At 45.1% G+C, this 16,907-nt stretch overlaps 1 protein-coding gene across 1 annotated transcript; it reads right to left on the minus strand.

The window, feature by feature from the left end:
* Window positions 1–703: 703 nt before the first annotated feature.
* micall2b (mical-like 2b) lies at window positions 704–15,206 on the minus strand. Its single transcript, XM_070982036.1, has 16 exons — window positions 15,047–15,206; window positions 13,164–13,212; window positions 11,049–11,190; window positions 10,785–10,972; window positions 10,375–10,502; window positions 9,176–9,910; window positions 8,887–9,092; window positions 7,757–7,820; window positions 7,078–7,220; window positions 6,817–6,881; window positions 6,387–6,510; window positions 6,142–6,244; window positions 5,084–5,157; window positions 4,891–5,005; window positions 2,653–2,699; window positions 704–1,058 (listed from the first exon to the last, which is right to left on the minus strand). The coding sequence occupies exons 1-16, from the start codon at window positions 15,187–15,189 to the stop codon at window positions 982–984; spliced, it is 2,403 nt and encodes an 800-aa protein (XP_070838137.1). The 5' UTR covers window positions 15,190–15,206; the 3' UTR covers window positions 704–981.
* Window positions 15,207–16,907: the final 1,701 nt, after the last annotated feature.

Below are 16,907 nucleotides of genomic sequence, written 5' to 3' on the forward strand. Positions count from 1 at the left end.
CCAGCCTTTCTTGGCTCGTAACCCCTTAAAACAAAGCACTGCCTCCTCACATGCTGTGTAACTGCAGGTTGTGAGTTCAGCTAAAGAGTGATTATTCCTCCGCAGACTCTTAATTTGAGGCCTGAAGATACTAAATTAAGATGTAATTCATGAGAAAAACATCCAGAGATTAAGAAAAAACGGAGAGTTTGTTGTCTGAGGAAAAATGAGTGTTTGGCAGAAACACGCAGAGAGAACTTAAGATGAGAAGAGAAATGCAGTTAAACATGTAATCCACGACAGGACGAGCCTGAAGAGAGTCACACGGTCACTTAGTGCAAACTGAAACACGACCAGAGAGCAAAAACAGCCGTCTGACCTCCGAACTTTGACTTGTATTAGCATCTGTAGCGTTGCTGTGTGTGTATACACTGTATATATACACACTCAATGGAGGAATTGTGTGTGTGTGTGTGTGTGTGTGTGTGTGTGTGTGTGTGTGTGTGTGTGTGTGTGTGTGTGTGTGTGTGTGTGTGTTTGACAGCATTTAGTAGGCAGATTAAGACTAGAAGGGTATTAAAACTAACAACTGGAGCACTGAACCCAATCACATCAAGGCTGGTGAGTCATTAACCCCTCAGCATCATCTGTGTGTGTGCGTGTGTGTGTGTGTGTGTGTGTGTGTGTGTGTGTGTGTGTGTGTGTGTGTGTGTGTGTGTGTGTGTGTGTGTGTGTGTGTGTGTGTGTGTGTGTTAACATCAGATCTTGAGTGATGTAGTCGACAGAGGGAAGGGCAATTTCCTATAAGCGCTTAAAATGACAGATCACACACTCACATAGTGTGTACAAACACACACACACACACACACACACACACACACACACACACACACACAGCCTGTGTTATCCCATGAATCACAGGCTGTCTGCACTGACATTAAGACCACGACAAGAGCAGCAAGAAACCTCAAAGCAAACATGAGCGCTGCGCTCTGAACAGCTTCATCCCTCCTTCTTGTTCCCCCAGCCGAACAGTTTGGACATCGGAGACTTTTTCTTTTGTTTGTCTTTCTTCATGTCTGTCAGAGAGGAAGGGGGGGGGGGTTAGTCACCAGATGACACACAGGTAAACATGACAGGTGAGACCAGGAGGGAGAGTTTGGTGGAATCTCTAAATTCAGATTTCACATTTTCAATTACTGAAGGATGAGACGCTCAGATTTTAAAGGAACGGTTTTCAGCACGAGCGAACACGGAGAGCTTCACATTTTGAGTCGATCTCGCAGTAGATCAGCAGCTTAAAGCTGAAACCTTTTCAACAGCGATCTCCCAGTTTGTACGTAACGTAGTCATGGTTGTTTCCACATAGTGAACATCTGGTGGAGACCAGAACAGAGCTTAAAGTTTGTGAATAGTGCACGTACATTTGACAGATGGCCATGCTAACACTGCTCCCTCTCACCTGGATGCATAGCTGAACAGGTGTGCAGGCAGGTTGCTAACCTGTTAGCCACATCAGTTTTATGAGCCTGTAATATCCAAACGTGTGATTTATAGTTTGTTGTGGTGTGCTGCCCCGAAGCAGCCAAGAAAAACACAAATTATTGCAGCTTAAATATGAAGCAACATAGAAGCTAGACAGTGAAGCTACGTTAACTATAACGTATCCAGACTTCCTGATGTATGACAACAACACAAGGAACATTTCTCTTCCATTTATCAGTGCTCTTCAGCTGCAGCATGTATTGTTGTGCTTATGTGTGTAGAAAACTTCTTGTTTAGCTCGTAAGCTAGCTCTCTGTCACCAAGTCCACACAGCAAAGGCACTGCTGCCACTGTTGCTGCAGTTTAATGTTGGACTGATTCAGAGTCAGCCGACCTGCTGACTGAACATTAGGTCACAAGATTTTAACAAACACCTGCCAGCACATCGAAAAGTGTCTTCTTCTGTGGTCGTGGTGTAGAAGCATCTTTCTGATGTGAGAGAACACGTGTGTGAACTCCTACATGACTCAGAGCAGGAATGAACTGTGAAACTTTGGCATTAACTTTATGAATACATTAAATTGAAATGGCTAGTCTTTAGCCCACGGTCGGCATTCATTCGGCGTAGCATAACGACCTTTCACTGAAGTTCAATAAATCTCCTCAATTTCAGTCCTGCTTTCTCAGTCATGAATTGCAAATGAAGCCGGCTTTAACTCTGTTCTATCAGAGGGTCAAATTAACCAGCTACATTATCCATTTGTCTAATAGGAACGCTGCTGACACAAAGAGGGGGAGCGTTTTGTTTGATGCTTTTTCCATTAGCAGTCATTAGATCGAATGAGATGAAAACATCGCCCAGTGGCACCCTTAAAAATGCAGCATGCACACACACACACACACACACACACACACACACACACACACACACACACACACACACACACACACACACACACACACACACACACACACACACACACACACACACACACACACACACACACACACACACACACACACACACAATGAGAATTCTATCTACTTCAATTAGAGGCGTCCATGATGGAAATCCTCAATTGGATAATTTATAAGCCAACGAAGTTGCAGTGACACCGGGGCTGAGATAACTAATGAACAGAGTGGAGGGGGGGTCAGACGGCCTGTGGAGGTGGTGGAGACACTCACTGAAAGTCTTCATCATCTTGTTTAGCTGCTCGTCCTCCTCTTCCTCCCTGAGAAAATGAAGCAAGAAAGGCACGAATTAACAGATTAGCAGCAGTTCAAACCTGTGTGACCATCCATGTGCTGGTTTTTATATTTTTATTATTTTTGTATTATTGTCCATTAATACTGAAGACACCAGAACTGTGAAAGAAAACATACTGAAGGATGTAGTAAGCAAAACAAGTTAAACAAAGCCAAACGTTTTCTATTTTAGGCTCTTGAACGCAGCCACCTTTGGCTTTTTGTTAACAGCTTTACAAACGGCTTTCTCTCAACAGCTGCCTGAGGTCGTCGTCTGGAAAGCTTTTCCTGCACTCTCTAAGGAGTTCCCATGTAAGATGAGCACTTCTCCTTCACTCTGTGATCCAGCTCAACCAAACCATCTCACTCGGGTTTAGACTGAGTGACTGTGGAGGCCAGGTCATGTGATGCAGCTCCATCACTCTGCTTCTTGGCCAAAGAGCCTCGCAGAGCCCGGGGGTGTTTTTTTTGGGTCATGATGATGACGATGGTCCCACAAACCAGATGGGATGGCACGTCTCTGCCGAACGCTGCGGTCGCCATGCTGCTTCAGTCTGCCTTGAATTTTGAATAAATCGCTGACATCTCACCACCATCACACCTCCTCCGAATGCTTCACAGTCAGAGCCACGTTCGCAGAAACCATCCATTCACCATCTCTGTGTCTCACAAAGAGACTAATGTCCTTTCCCTCTGTTTCAAGCAGTTGTCTTCCTCTTGCTGGTCTTACTGCAGCGGTTTGACCACGAAGGCCTGATTCACCCAGCCGTCTGCTGCTTGAACTCTGTGAAGCAGCTGTTATACGAGGTGCCGTTAATTGGTGATTTCTGCGGCTGGTAACTGTAATGAACTTCTCCTCTGCAGCAGAGGTGACTCTTGGTCTTTCCTGGGGCGGTCCTCATGAGAGCCGCTTTCATCAGAGCGTTTGAGGCAGCACTCGAAGACTCATTCAAAGTTCTTGAAGTTTTCCGGACTGAACTTCATGTTTTAAAGTGATGATGGACTTTAGTTTCTCTTTGCTTAGCTGAGCGGTTCTTGCCATAATATGAACCGCAGCAGTAGTCAAACAGCTATTTACTGAAAACAACACGAGCTCTGCACGACACAACGAAACACATTAAGAGGACGAGTTCTTCCACTGATTAACCTGTAACAAGGCACAGCTGTTAACTGAAAACCAATCCAAGCTACCATCAAAGGAAAAGGTGGCTAAAATATAAATCTTACATTGCTTTGTTTGTGCTTTATTGTTGACCACGTAATTCCACATGAGGTATTTCACAGTGTTGGTGTCTTCAGTATTAATCTACGCTGTAGAAAACAAGACAAATGAATAAAAACCACTGAGCGAGATGGCGTGTCCAACCATTCAACAGGTGCTCCACAGACACGGCGGTCTGTAAGTACGAGAGCAGCGACACACTTCCTTGTTTTGTCTGCTGCACTCGAGTAAATTGGATTTGAAATGGAACGATGAGATGAGGCTAACGCTAACTGTGTTTTCATTATCACTTCATTTCTTTTAATTTCCTATCCTTGACTCAGCCTTTAAAGTGTCAGAATAAAGTGAAACATGCTCATCACAGTTTGTCCAACCAGACGTCAAATAGCTTGTTTTGTTGGGCCAACAGACCCAAACCCAAAGATATTCAGTTTACAGTGATGCAAACAGAAGAACGTTTGAGAGGCTGTAGGGTGAATATTTGGCTTTCTTCCTCGATACACAACTTAATCAATAATTTCAAGGGTTTTGCATCCCATCAACTAAAAATCGGACGAACCATGGACCTTTTTTATACACAGTGCCCCAATTTTAGAGGACAGATATGTTTGGATTGATTAAACTGAGGAGAAATTGTCATGTTTTTGGAGTCCTTTGCATTTTTGCCTTTTGGCTAATTTTCAGCAAGTACAACGAATCATCAGTTAAACTGAGGTGATGATACTGAACAGACCAGTCAAGAAAATTTTGCTTTTTGACCATAAAACCGCTTGGTTAAGACTCCCCTGTACGATATTACACACGATTCGCTCAATATGGACGTTAACACCCTAAAACCCTGAATTTCATACACTACACGATGTTCCAGATAACTTCTTCTTGAATATGTAACATTGTGTGTTGTAGAAGTGCTGTTCTCTGCCTAAAAACTACAAAGTACTCGGTGGTTCACACACCTGAGTCTGTCCTCGTCCAGACAGTCTATGATAGCGTTCCTGTCATTGACGATCTCCACCAGCTTGGCCATCAGCTCCTCTTCTCTCTTCCGGTCCCACGCTGTTTTCAGACGCTCTGCTCAAGCACAAACACATCGCAGTCTGACATCTGATCTGTTTCACGCCGAATGTGTTTCTCCTCCCAGACCCTCACCTGGTTTGTCCATCAGCCTCCTGAGCTCCTGCTCAACGCTGGGCTGCTGCTCCTCCAGGTCCTGGGTTCTTCCACTGCACATTAAAACAACCATCAAATGCTTTATTCTATTTGTTATTACAGCCTAGAATTCTGTCTTTGTTCTGCTTGTTTGATAAGTTTTATTTTGCTCTTGTTTCTGGAACAGCACTCGTATTAAGGCCCATTACTGCCTTAACACATTTTCCAAGTACGTCAGGGGTGCAAATTATAATACCAACTCCCAAAAAGTTGCAACGCTGTGTTTAACAGAAATAAAAGCAGAATGCAATGATTTGAAAATCCTTTTTGACACATACCAGACAATATATTTAATGTCTTACCTCGTCAGTTTCATTCATTTCTGTAAATATCTGTTTATTTTGAATTTAATGCAGCACGTTTCAATACACAGCATCCCAATTCTTTTTAAGTCAGGGTGGTTTTAGTATACAACAACAACAACAACAACAACAAAGATTGAACAAATTTAGCAAAGTTTATCCAGCACTCATCAAATTTAGTACAAACATAGCTGGACATTTATTTATGGTATTTGTGAACATTTTCATGTAACTTTTGCTAAATTCTTGTAGGTGACATCAATCAGCATAATTATGGAAAACACAGTCCTGTCAAACACTGCAGAATTTAATTGATGGATTATTTGAGGTGGTGAACTCTGTCTGATATTTGGGCGAGCAGGTCGTTTACAGTGTTTAGAATCAGTTTTGCATTAGTAAGAAAATGACAGGATGTTTAACGCTGATTTGTGACAGGAACAAATGTGTGCTGTTAAGCAGGATCCTGCTTCACACTCTGCGGCCGGTGGGGGGGCGGCCTGTCCTGTTCCAGGACGTCCTGCTGTGGGACGGAGGCGGGAGGACACTGGGAATTCAAACTGTCAACCTTCTGGCCACAAGTCTGTTTCACTAATCGCTAAATAGTGGCATGCCCCTTTTCTAAGTGTGTGCATGCGTGCGTGCATGCATGCGTGCGTGTGCATGTGTGTGTGCGTGCGTGCGTGCGTGTGTACTCACATGTAGACCAGTTCAGACTCCCGGCGCATGGCCACCTGCTTGTTCCTGATCAAGTTGAACCACTCGACCATGAGCCCATCCATGACAGAGTCATCCTCACCCTCTGACACACACACACACACACACACACACACACACACACACACACACACACACACACACACACACACACACAGAGTGAATAATACACTCCTTCCTCTACACCTGCCTGCTTTCGCTCTTTACAGTCGGTGTGCGTGTCTCACCTTCCTCGCTGCTGCGCAGCTTCACCTCCAGCTCGACTCCCCTCTTCTCCAACGCGTTCAAATTATCTTCGATGTCCTGCAGCTCTTTCAGGATGTCCTCTTTCAGAATGTAGTCAGGTTTAGCCTACACACGTCACACACACACACACACACACATGCATTAGTGATGCCATCAGTGATCCCAGTGTAGTTTAGTTTTCTTATCACTTTGGTTTTGGCGCACATTCAATCACTTCTAATCCGCGTTAGCTCGCTAACTCTGTTAGCCTCAGCTTGGCGGCTGCTCTTGCCGCGGTTACAAGAGTTAAAACCACTGGCTCAAGGCGTCATCTTCTTCTAAATGTTTGTTCTGACTCCACAAAAAGGGTTTCAATTTAAAAGGACACCACAGAAGCTAAAGCAAACGTATTTTCTCTCCGAGGTTCGGTACCTTGGGAATCTTTGACTCTGACTTGGCGCCAGTTGCAGTTAGGTCTCCCTCGCCGTTCAGGAATCCTGAAACAGAAAGAGATAAAAGGCAGAAAGGAGAAGATGAAGAGTGTGAGAAGAGAGAGAAAGCTGGAGAGTCTCATTCATATTCAGGTCATCTTTAAGAAGACAGTTTGTATTTTCTGTTTGTTTTTATGTCCAAATGATATTTAAACAGAGCAGCAGGTGAACACAGGTGAACACAGGTGAACACAGGTGTTACCCTTCGGCGCTGGTGGAGTGACAGAAATGCTCGGGCTGGGAAGATGAGGGGAGGAAGAAGGCCCGACAGAAAGCTCTGGAGTCGGTGACTTTCCTGCTCCATTAGCCCAGGGTTTAGGGGAGGACTGTGAAGGAGCAGCCGGTCTGTGGATGGATGGAGGATGAGCGGAGGAGACAAAACGAGAGACAGAATTTAATTAATGGCGATTTATCTGCTCCTACGAGTCCTTTTCTGTCGCACTCCGGTTTTGATTCATGAGAGTGGGAGGAAAGGTCATGTGGGGAAAGGAACTCTGAGCACTGAGCATATGCTGCACCACGGAGGACTCTACTCAGTCTTGACACCATTTGGGGCTCACATGCATGTGGCGGAAGAGGAGAGGCCGAGAGCTCTGACTACGAATGATGGCCGAGCCATTTGGAGGAGCAGCAGGTACAGGCTTCCTGCGGGAGGAATGGTTGGATAGATGGATGAAAGACTGGATCAAAGGATGGATGGACGGACGGACAGGACATCGGGAGCAAAACGCGCTCATACAGTTAATGCTTGATGATGGTGAGACGCTGTGAGCACGCCCACGTACAGATACGCCCTGCTGGAGGTTTGAAATCAGGGCAAAGAATCAACAGGAAACACAACATGGCCACAAATCAGAACAGGTCAATAAAACAAGTCTTACTTGGCTTCTTTGGAGATGGGTTTGAGCTTCGACCTCCAGTCCGCAGGAGACTCACTTTCTGATGCTGCCAAGAGAAAAGAAATCAACACTTATAGTCCCATCCACAAGCCAGTTCCTATCTCAGTTCCTATTTCACTGTATTACTGTGCTGTTTATGAAGGAAGCGTCACCAGAGGAACAAGGAGCTCCGTTACACTGAGGTTAAAACAGTGTAACAGCAGCATGCTGGAAGAATCCATGCCCTCAGTGCATTTGATGAGTCAAACTGATGCAGTTATTTTCACTTAATTTGAAGGTTTTTCTTCCCACTTCTTTTCCAAACTGGACTTGGTTTGTTTGGTGGCTCACTTTGTTTCAGTCTTTATTTTCATAGAGGATCACACCGCGATGAAAGATCATATTAATGTTGCTGTGAGTTTTAGGGTCAAACGTAGGACTGCAAGCAGTTTCATCTAATGCAGGACGACACAGTCCACAGATTTGTGTCCTACAGTCTCATTTTTTAAACCCTTGGTTCCCAACACCCACTAGGGGTCGCCAAAGCTTCATGTGGGGTCAGGACGGCCTCTTGATTTTAAGGGGTGTGAGAACTAATTGAAACTATTAATTTTAAAGTTCAGACAGGGTAAGTGCAGGATGAAGACCTGAACACAAACTACATTCACAGAGACACACTCTCTCTCTCTCTCTCTCTCTCTCTCTCTCTCTCTCTCTCTCTCTCTCTCTCTCTCTCTCTCTCTCTCTCTCTCTCTCTCTCTCTCTCTCTCAGAATAATGGCTGAGTGTCAGGAAGAAGAAAACACAGAATTTGTCCAAAATAAATAATAATCAACAATAATATTAAATCAATAATAAACTAATTAATATAAAAAAAATACAGAATGAAGACAGAATTTTGCACACAGGGAATGCTTGAATTTCATCAAATCGCTTGTTTCACACAAACTTCCTGCAGTCATTGCGTTCACTATTCGGCTTAATTGTACAATTCATCAGCTGTTCTGTCCTGTCATTGCTATGCACTGAATAAAACATGAAATATCCCTAAAACATGTCACTTAGTGAGGGGTCATCGGTGTCTGGGAACTGATACCAGCGTGCATCATACGGTTACTGAGGACAAAGTTCTACCTGAGGTGTTGGCTGATGCCCCGCCGGGCTTCGAAGCGCCTCTGTCTGGAGTTCTGGCTCTGAGGCTGCTCCTGCTGGCCGGGGTCGGAGCAGGGTCTGGGAGGTCCGGGCTCTGCAGGTCAGCGAGGAGTGACGGGTCTGCTTTCAGCTTCACTCGCCCTCTGACGCCCTCCGTCTCCCTCTTCGGAGTCTCGACTTGAGAAGGTCTGATTAGAGGTGAAGTGATATTAAAGCTTGACCAGTGGACGTCAGTCCAAAACAAGGTGCGGATGTGTGGTTCATTACTCACTTTTCAGTTTTCTTCAGCACCACAGTCGTCCACGACGGCTTATTGTTGTTGTTCTCCTCAGTCAGTTTTTTGGAGATGAAGGCTGCTGCCGATGCTTTCGTCTTGCTGCTCTCACCCACCTTTCTCGGATCTCCAGCAACACCTGCTGCTTTAGCTTTCTCCCCACCTGTGTTCAAGCTCACATTCGTCTCTTTTCTGCCAGGACCACCGACATTCACGACCACAGTCACAGTGTGACCTGCTGCGGCCTGCTTACCCGTCACATTCAGCCCTCTGTTCATGTCAGAGTTGATGGCTGTAGCCTTTTTCTCTTCGTCTTTAGCGGTGTTATCCGACTGCATGAACTTGAGCTTAGACTGCAGCGTCTTTGCCGCCGTGGTGGCGGTACGAGGAGCAGCGGTGGGCCTGGTGGTGATGGATGTGGTTGTGGTGACGGGAGATTCATAAGTGGTCCGTGAAGCCGTGGGTTTGGAGACTAAAGACGTCTGACTCTCTTTAGCAGCAGGAGAGACGCTTGAAGCAGGCCGGGCAGGAGACGGAGTGGACAAAGTGCTGGAGGAGCTGAGAGGCGTGCTGTGCTTCTCCGTCAGCCATGTTGGTCCCAGTCTGGAGGGGGTGTGAGTGGGGGTATTTGTGTTGGTTTTAGTGTAGTCTGGTAGAGGAGCGACTTTGGAAACAGGGGTGTTTGTGGGAAAATCTCTGAGGTTTGCCATTGTGTTTGCAGGCGACAGCAACCTGAAAGACAGAAAGCAGGTAGAAATTCTCCTTCCTAAGCAGTTCAGAGGGAGAGTCAAAGGCCAAGAGCCTACTACAGTTTTATTAATTCTGGATTATTATTATTATTATTATCTCACAGAACTAGAAGCTTTTAGAAAATCACACAAACAGGAAATGAAAGATCCTCAGCTGGCTAAGAAAAGCCTTTACGAGCTGTAGAGTTGGTCACCAGCTCATCTTTTATCTGATCCTTTTTCTAAACTCTCCATGAGTCTGACAATGCTATAGGCCTGCAGTGCTAAATAAGTGCAGTACTCTTATAATGCATAATTTAAATGTAAATTTAATTAACCGATAAATAAATCCCTTTCCAGACTTATCAATTCATTAAGTGATTTTAATTAAAAACAATCTTTAGTCACTCTCCAGGCTCTGCAGATTATAAGGATCAGTTGATTAAATGAACTCACACAGGGACTTACTTTGCACAGCTCCTGTGATACAGCTTCCCGTCCACTAGATGTCGCTGCACCAGGTGAACGTGCTTGTCACAGGACACGCATTTGTTACTCAGAGTGCCTGTCTGACGGGATTTCTCAACCAGAACATCCTGGAGGAGGGGAGCGGAGGGAGAGGTGGAAACTTCATTCAGGACAGCTGATCTGGTTCTTCCTGTAACTGATCTGAGGCGACGTGGGACTTTTTGTTTTGGAGCAGCAGTTTGATGCAGATATGTGGGTCATCTTTAAGGTCATCTCTGGCTTGACAAACTCATTTCTCATCGGTGAAGTAAATCCACAATCAAGCCTTTTTTTTTACACTTTCTGGACTTTAAAAAATGTGAATCATAACTTAGCAACACTTGTGTGAAGTATTCAGGCTGTGAAGTTACCTGCGTGGCATTTCTGGTTTGTTTTGGGGAGGGAGGGGGTCTTGTGATGTTAGAGGAGGGTGGGGGGCTGTTCTCTCTGGCGGGTTTGGAAGAGGGAAACACCTTAGACGCCACCGGCTGGTTCTTCTTCCCAGGCGCCTCCTCTGCGGGGCCTTCAGCTGAGCGCTTTATGCCTCCCATTCCACCAACTGCAGCAAAGACACAAACAGTCAGGCGGATGAGACAGCAAGAGGGAGACAACGGCAGCGAGACACTGATACTCACTCGGGGAGCGTCCATGGAAGTAGTTGTAATACTGGGAGACGTACGTCAGGATGCTGAGGCGGTCGGGAATCTTCAGAGCCACCATGTCTTCTGCATCCAACAGAGCTGGAATTCCCAGCTCCTCCTCCGCGACCCTGAACGCCTGCAAATAACATCGACTTTATCCAACAGACAGACCATGCTCAGGGTGGATTTTTAGAATTCAGACCGTGGGCCCGAGGATGGAAACAGGCCAATAAATCACATCACAGTCAGACTCTGTGAGAGTGCAACAAAAAACATGAGGCATTTCAACACACTTCATACACGACCTTTGCTGAGTGACGTCAGGGTTCAAGGCCACGTTTGAGACTGTGGGAAAGAAAAGGAGTGTTTCCTCGTTTGATTTCAGCTTTATTTTGTCAGGATCTTCTTACAAGTTTAGTCAGATTCAGTGTGCTTTATTTTTATTGTCTATGTGAGTGCCCGTCTTTCCCATGTGGACTTAAAACCTAAGTCCATCTCCACCTAAATAAAATCACTTTGTCCAAACGGCAGACCTGTGAGCGCAGATTGAATCTACACCTCACAGAATGTGTTAAGAGAGACTCAGGAATGTCCAAACAAAAATCTCATTCAGCGAATCCACAGAAGCAGAAAAAAAACAACAAGCAGAGACAGGCCAACGAGCACCAGAGGCGTAACTTAATCAGTAATCAGATGATCAAGAGAGCTATAAAAACAGTTCACTTTGCTCTGCCCTGTGGCACTTTAATCCTAAAGCTTCTTATTGTTTGATTCATCAACCTGCGGTTTCACTTAAGATCCAGAATAGCGTCACGTAATCACTGTTAATTCTTTAATTTTATTGGACATCATGTTAAAGTTTGTGGTGTTTTGTCAGTCGCAGAGCTCAGAGTCCTGTAACGACGCTCTGGAGAGAAAATGAAAGTAAAGAATGCAACAAACTGGCCAACGTCAGAGCGGCCAGATTGAAGCACTCTGGATTTGGCAATGACTTCTCCTCTCAGCTATGCCTGAACACTGACGCTTTTCGATTTCAAAAACTCCCCATTAACAACATGTGGTGCTGAAGCAACATCCAGAGCCAACACACACACACTGAAGCACTTCAGAGCCGCAGGAAACAATGGCTTTCATTATCCATTAAGCAGTCAATTTGTTTGTGACGGATTTGGTAATGTCAGAAAACTGTTTAGCACGTCTGTCACAATTTCTCAGAGTTTACAGTGACGTCCACTGTGAGAGATTCTCGGATGTTTGTGGTTGAAAGCTCCAGAAACAGCCAACAGACGGACCGTTATTTTAGATTTAGCAAAATACTTCTTCTGAGGTCAAGAGTGAACTTTCATGTTTAAGGCTATTTAATCTAAAATTACTGTAAATAAATGTCATTGTGTCAAGTGCCAAAAGTTGGCGTGAAAGGCTCAGATTCTTCGTCCTGCTTATTTATTCTCCGATCATTTATTATTTATCTAAAAAAACAAATTTTTCTAACTTTGGACATTTTATTCAGGCAAGGTCTTAAACTCTTTGAGCTAAATGCTAATCTCAATGCTAACATGCTGACATATGTGTAGCATGCTCACAACCTTAACTGAGGGTTAGCATGCTAACATTTGCTAATTAGCACTAAACAAATTGAAATTTTGACCTAATGATGGCGCTATATAAACGAGAGAGGATCACCAAAGTTATTCCAGTTCATCCTGAGCACGACGTTAATGTCTGTACCAAACTTAAAGGCAATCCATCAGATAGCTGTTCAGACATTTCACTCAAAGCCATAAATGTCAACCTCATGGTGGCGCTAGAGGGAAGGTCAGGGGTTAATTAAAGGTGCATTTTGGTGAATTTTCATGTAAACAAACTCCACAAGGAACCTTTAGGTGATGAGGATTCATCCTCTGGGGACCATGAACGCCTCGACCAATCCAACGCTACCATCCGCAGAGCCGCGCTGCTAGCATGGCTAAAAAGTACTTTAATTAAGTGAAGGATCAGCATTAATAAATCCACCATACCGAAAGCATCTGTGTATTCAGGAAACTGTGTGTCAGAGCAAAAACCTCTAACCATCCAGAGGTCAACATGCAGAATGTAAACATGTCTTACCAGTTTGTTGTTCTCATAAACATTTTCCTTCTTCAGTGAATCAAAGTCGCTGCAACAGAAGAGAAAATAAATGAGTAACAAAACACACGTTAGCTTCCAGCTTTCCTTCCGCATCCATTTGTTTACAAGCAGTCTGGACTGAACATGTGTTATTTAGTCATGGACAGCCTTCACGTCAACATATAGCATGACTGACAGGATGACTGATCGGCTCGTCGCACACAGTGTCACAAATCTGCAGTCTGAGCGTCTTTAGACTGAAACTTACACAAAGCTCAGCCCACATTCAGGCATGAATGTGTTTATATTGAACAAAAAGAAGCCATTAATCAATATTTAGTGTTTCTGCCCACATAAACATGACATGTGCAACCACACTGGTCTGGCTGCCGGTAAAAGCTGGAGCGGGAAGACTGGAACAGCTGCGTCTCTTCTTAAAATGAAACTACTGTCTGTCCGTCATAACGGCCTCTCTGGAACAAAACCAGGCGTCTCTGTGTGAAACTGGCCAAAGTTCAACAGAGATGACGAGTCAAGTCCTGAATATTTGAAAAATTCAGGCAAAGCCAGATGCAGGCAGATGTTATTCAGACCATTGTGTGCCAGAAGACCTCTCAGCTGTCAAGGACAAAATATTAACCGTTATTCCCTGGTGGAAATTCCCTGGTCCTTATCAGAAAGTCCTGGAGGAAAAAAAAAAGGGGGGGGGGGGGGTCTTGTAAAAACTGGATTCCAAACATTTGATGGAGGCACCAGATTGAAAAGGATGTTTAACACAGAGACGAGCTGTTTGAGATCCCACAGCTTTTTTCAGCACACACTTCAACGACAGTAACAGCAGCCACAAAGAGCTGAAACAGTTAAGACATCACGGTGGCCATTTTCTTACATCTTAAGGACTAAAGATCATCCAAAATGAATGTAGAGGTTATTCAAAAATGATGAACATAAGTAGTAGAGCAGCAGAGGTTTGATTTACACCTACAAGACACAAAAATGGCTGTTTTTAAGTCTAAGTCCATTTTCACGTGACACGCTGGTCAAGGACAGCTCTGTGAAGTGATTTACAGTAGACCCGCTCCGCTCAATCCACAGGGCGAATCATTAAGTCTGCCAGATGAACTGCTGTTATAAGCAGATAATTGACTGAGTCCATTCAGGCTCGACTGCTCGGCCTCGGCTCCCTGCATGTTCAGCTTGAAACTTCATGTCTTGAATTTTGGTGTGACCGAGCAGATCAGCCCACAAACCACTTCACAGAGAAATATTTCAGTGCAATAAATCTCATTTTCAACACTCAAGTGATTACATTTCACAATCAAGCATCCAGCTGCTTAGAAGACTCATAACCTTTATGGAGATTATTGGCTGCGTGCCTGATGTCGTCTTCTCTCAGAACCTGAGATGTGACTGTTGTGGTGTTCGAGTCTTTATTGTTTAAGTCTGACTAGAGTCCAAGTCTCGAGGCTTAAATCTATCAGCTCTGAAATGTGGAGTAACAGGACAGTAAAGTGCTGCCCTGCAGAAAAGTAAAACCAAGCTCAAACTCATGCAGACTCCAGCACCACTATATGGTTACCGGCCCTCTCTGCAGACCTCCTGGGGGCCAATGTGGCTGCATATTGGCCCCTTTGGTCCCTGAGCTCCACGGTCTGCTGCTGAACCTCTGCTCCTGCTTTTCCTGCAGACCCATGAGGCTGAAGTTTGATCTCTTTCACCGGAGAACTGCTGAAACCAAGCTGGAAAGTAAAAGCAACAGACTCCTTCTTCCAAAATGAGCTCTTGTAAGCAGCCAGGACACAGACAGACTGGTCAGGGTGCGTTTGACTTCGTAAAGCCTCCCAGTTCCTGCATTTGTCCAGCCGTGTGCTTCCAGTACTTACATGAGATCGGGTCTGTGTTTGTGGATGAGGGCGCAGAAAGCCAGGCCGTCCCTGAAGGACGTGGTCATGTTGGTGATGGACACATCCCGGTAGCCCTCACACCGGAGCCGGCACCACTGCTGCAGCGCCTTGACGGCCGACATCCCGGAGCTTCGATCCCGCACTGATCCGCGTGTGAGCGCAGCAGCGCCGCTGTCGGCTCAGCGAGCTCCCCCTCCCTCCGACAGCCGACTTGTGAAACTTTCCACCGCAGCTTGGACACGCTGGATCCGGGAAGTGACAGACGGCAGGCGCGCGCGCGCGCGTGTGTGTGAGTGAGTGAGTGAGTGGGAATCAACTTTTCTCGACTGAGAAAGTGGAAACAAAGTGGATGAGACACCTGCGAAAGGTCGCCAGTGACGCGGCGTGGGTGGAGTCCAGTGCGCTGCTGTGTTTCTTTTAACCCTCTCCGTGTGTGTGTGTGTGTGTGTGTGTGTGTGTGTGTGTGTGTGTGTGTGTGTGTTGGCCTATATAAGATTAATCACAGGGCCTTAGATAAGATGTCAGAGATATGACATCAGGAGTCCAGTTTCGTAGCAGTCCTCACTCCTGTGGGGATTTTCTTTCTTTCATTTTGGCTCATTTAAAGACATTTATACCACAGAGAAAACACGAGTCAGCTGTTTCTAAAACCCCCCCACCACCACCACCACGTGTGATTTGTGTGCAGTTTTGTCATGAGAAACCCACAGATACCCGGAAACAAACCTGAGGGTGTGTCCTGCTGAACCACCTGCAAATAACAAAGGTGACCATGTTATGTTTAGATTTCATATTTCTGTGTGCTGCATTACAGCTAATGGCTGTTTAAGGATTAGAACATGGAGCTATTTTAGTCTGCGGAGGATAAACTGTGAAACCAGTTAACCAGGTGTGGTTGTTGCTTGTGTAAGTCAGCCTGTCCCGTCCTGTCTGCTGGGTGTGTAGGTGGAGGCGGGTGGTGTCTCTGTTCACTAAGTCATCCGACACCTGCACACACGTTCTGTTCATAAAGCATCAGGCATTATTATCAGACAGCACAGAGGCCTTTACTGCACCGACTTCACTGCAGTGTTTGACAGTTTGTAAACAATAATCTGCAGATTTCTGTTAAATTAGGTGGAAGGTTAGGCCCTGGGAAAGGAAACAAGCTACTGAGGCGAATAGCGCCACCATGTGGTCATTTATAAAGCAGTACAAGCATGTTTATGTCATATAAGCATCACCATTTCCCACCAAAATATTTATTTTTGTCAAACAGTTTTTCCACCACATCATCTTCTCATGTTCTTCATCAGTTTCCTGTGATTGGCTGCCATATCCTTGAATCATCATCATTCTTGAATGGGTTTAGACAGCATGAAAACATCAACATATCCGAGCTCATTTGCCTACAGGTGGAGCTACAGCTCAGTTCACTTTAAAGCTGCACTAATCAATATTTCATATCAGCAATGGATCAGCCCACAGAATTATCACAGTTTCTGCAGATTCCCTAAACTGCTGAGCTTTTTGCCGTCTTTCAGCCCCACTTTTTTCTTACTGTTTGACTCTCTCTGCTCTCATCAAGTCTGTTTCCAGTTTTCAGCAGTGAAGGTTAGGGAGGTGATAAACCTGCTGTGTGCTCCCTGCCCAGCAACAAACAGCAGATACAAAGCCGAGCTGGGGAACATTTCAGAGCACGTCACAAGCCAGGGAGTTTTCTCGGGTTGGTGGCGACCAAAAACAGAGCTAAAAGGAAAATGAATGGGCTTTAATGCTAATGTTGCTCCGTGCCTGCTGTCAAATGTTAGCAATTGTTCATCATCATTCTCATCTTGCTGGTGTGATGTCACAGTGTACT

Source organism: Chaetodon trifascialis, chromosome 2 (genome assembly GCF_039877785.1).
Source record: "Chaetodon trifascialis isolate fChaTrf1 chromosome 2, fChaTrf1.hap1, whole genome shotgun sequence".
Taxonomy (NCBI): Eukaryota; Metazoa; Chordata; class Actinopteri; order Chaetodontiformes; family Chaetodontidae; genus Chaetodon; species Chaetodon trifascialis.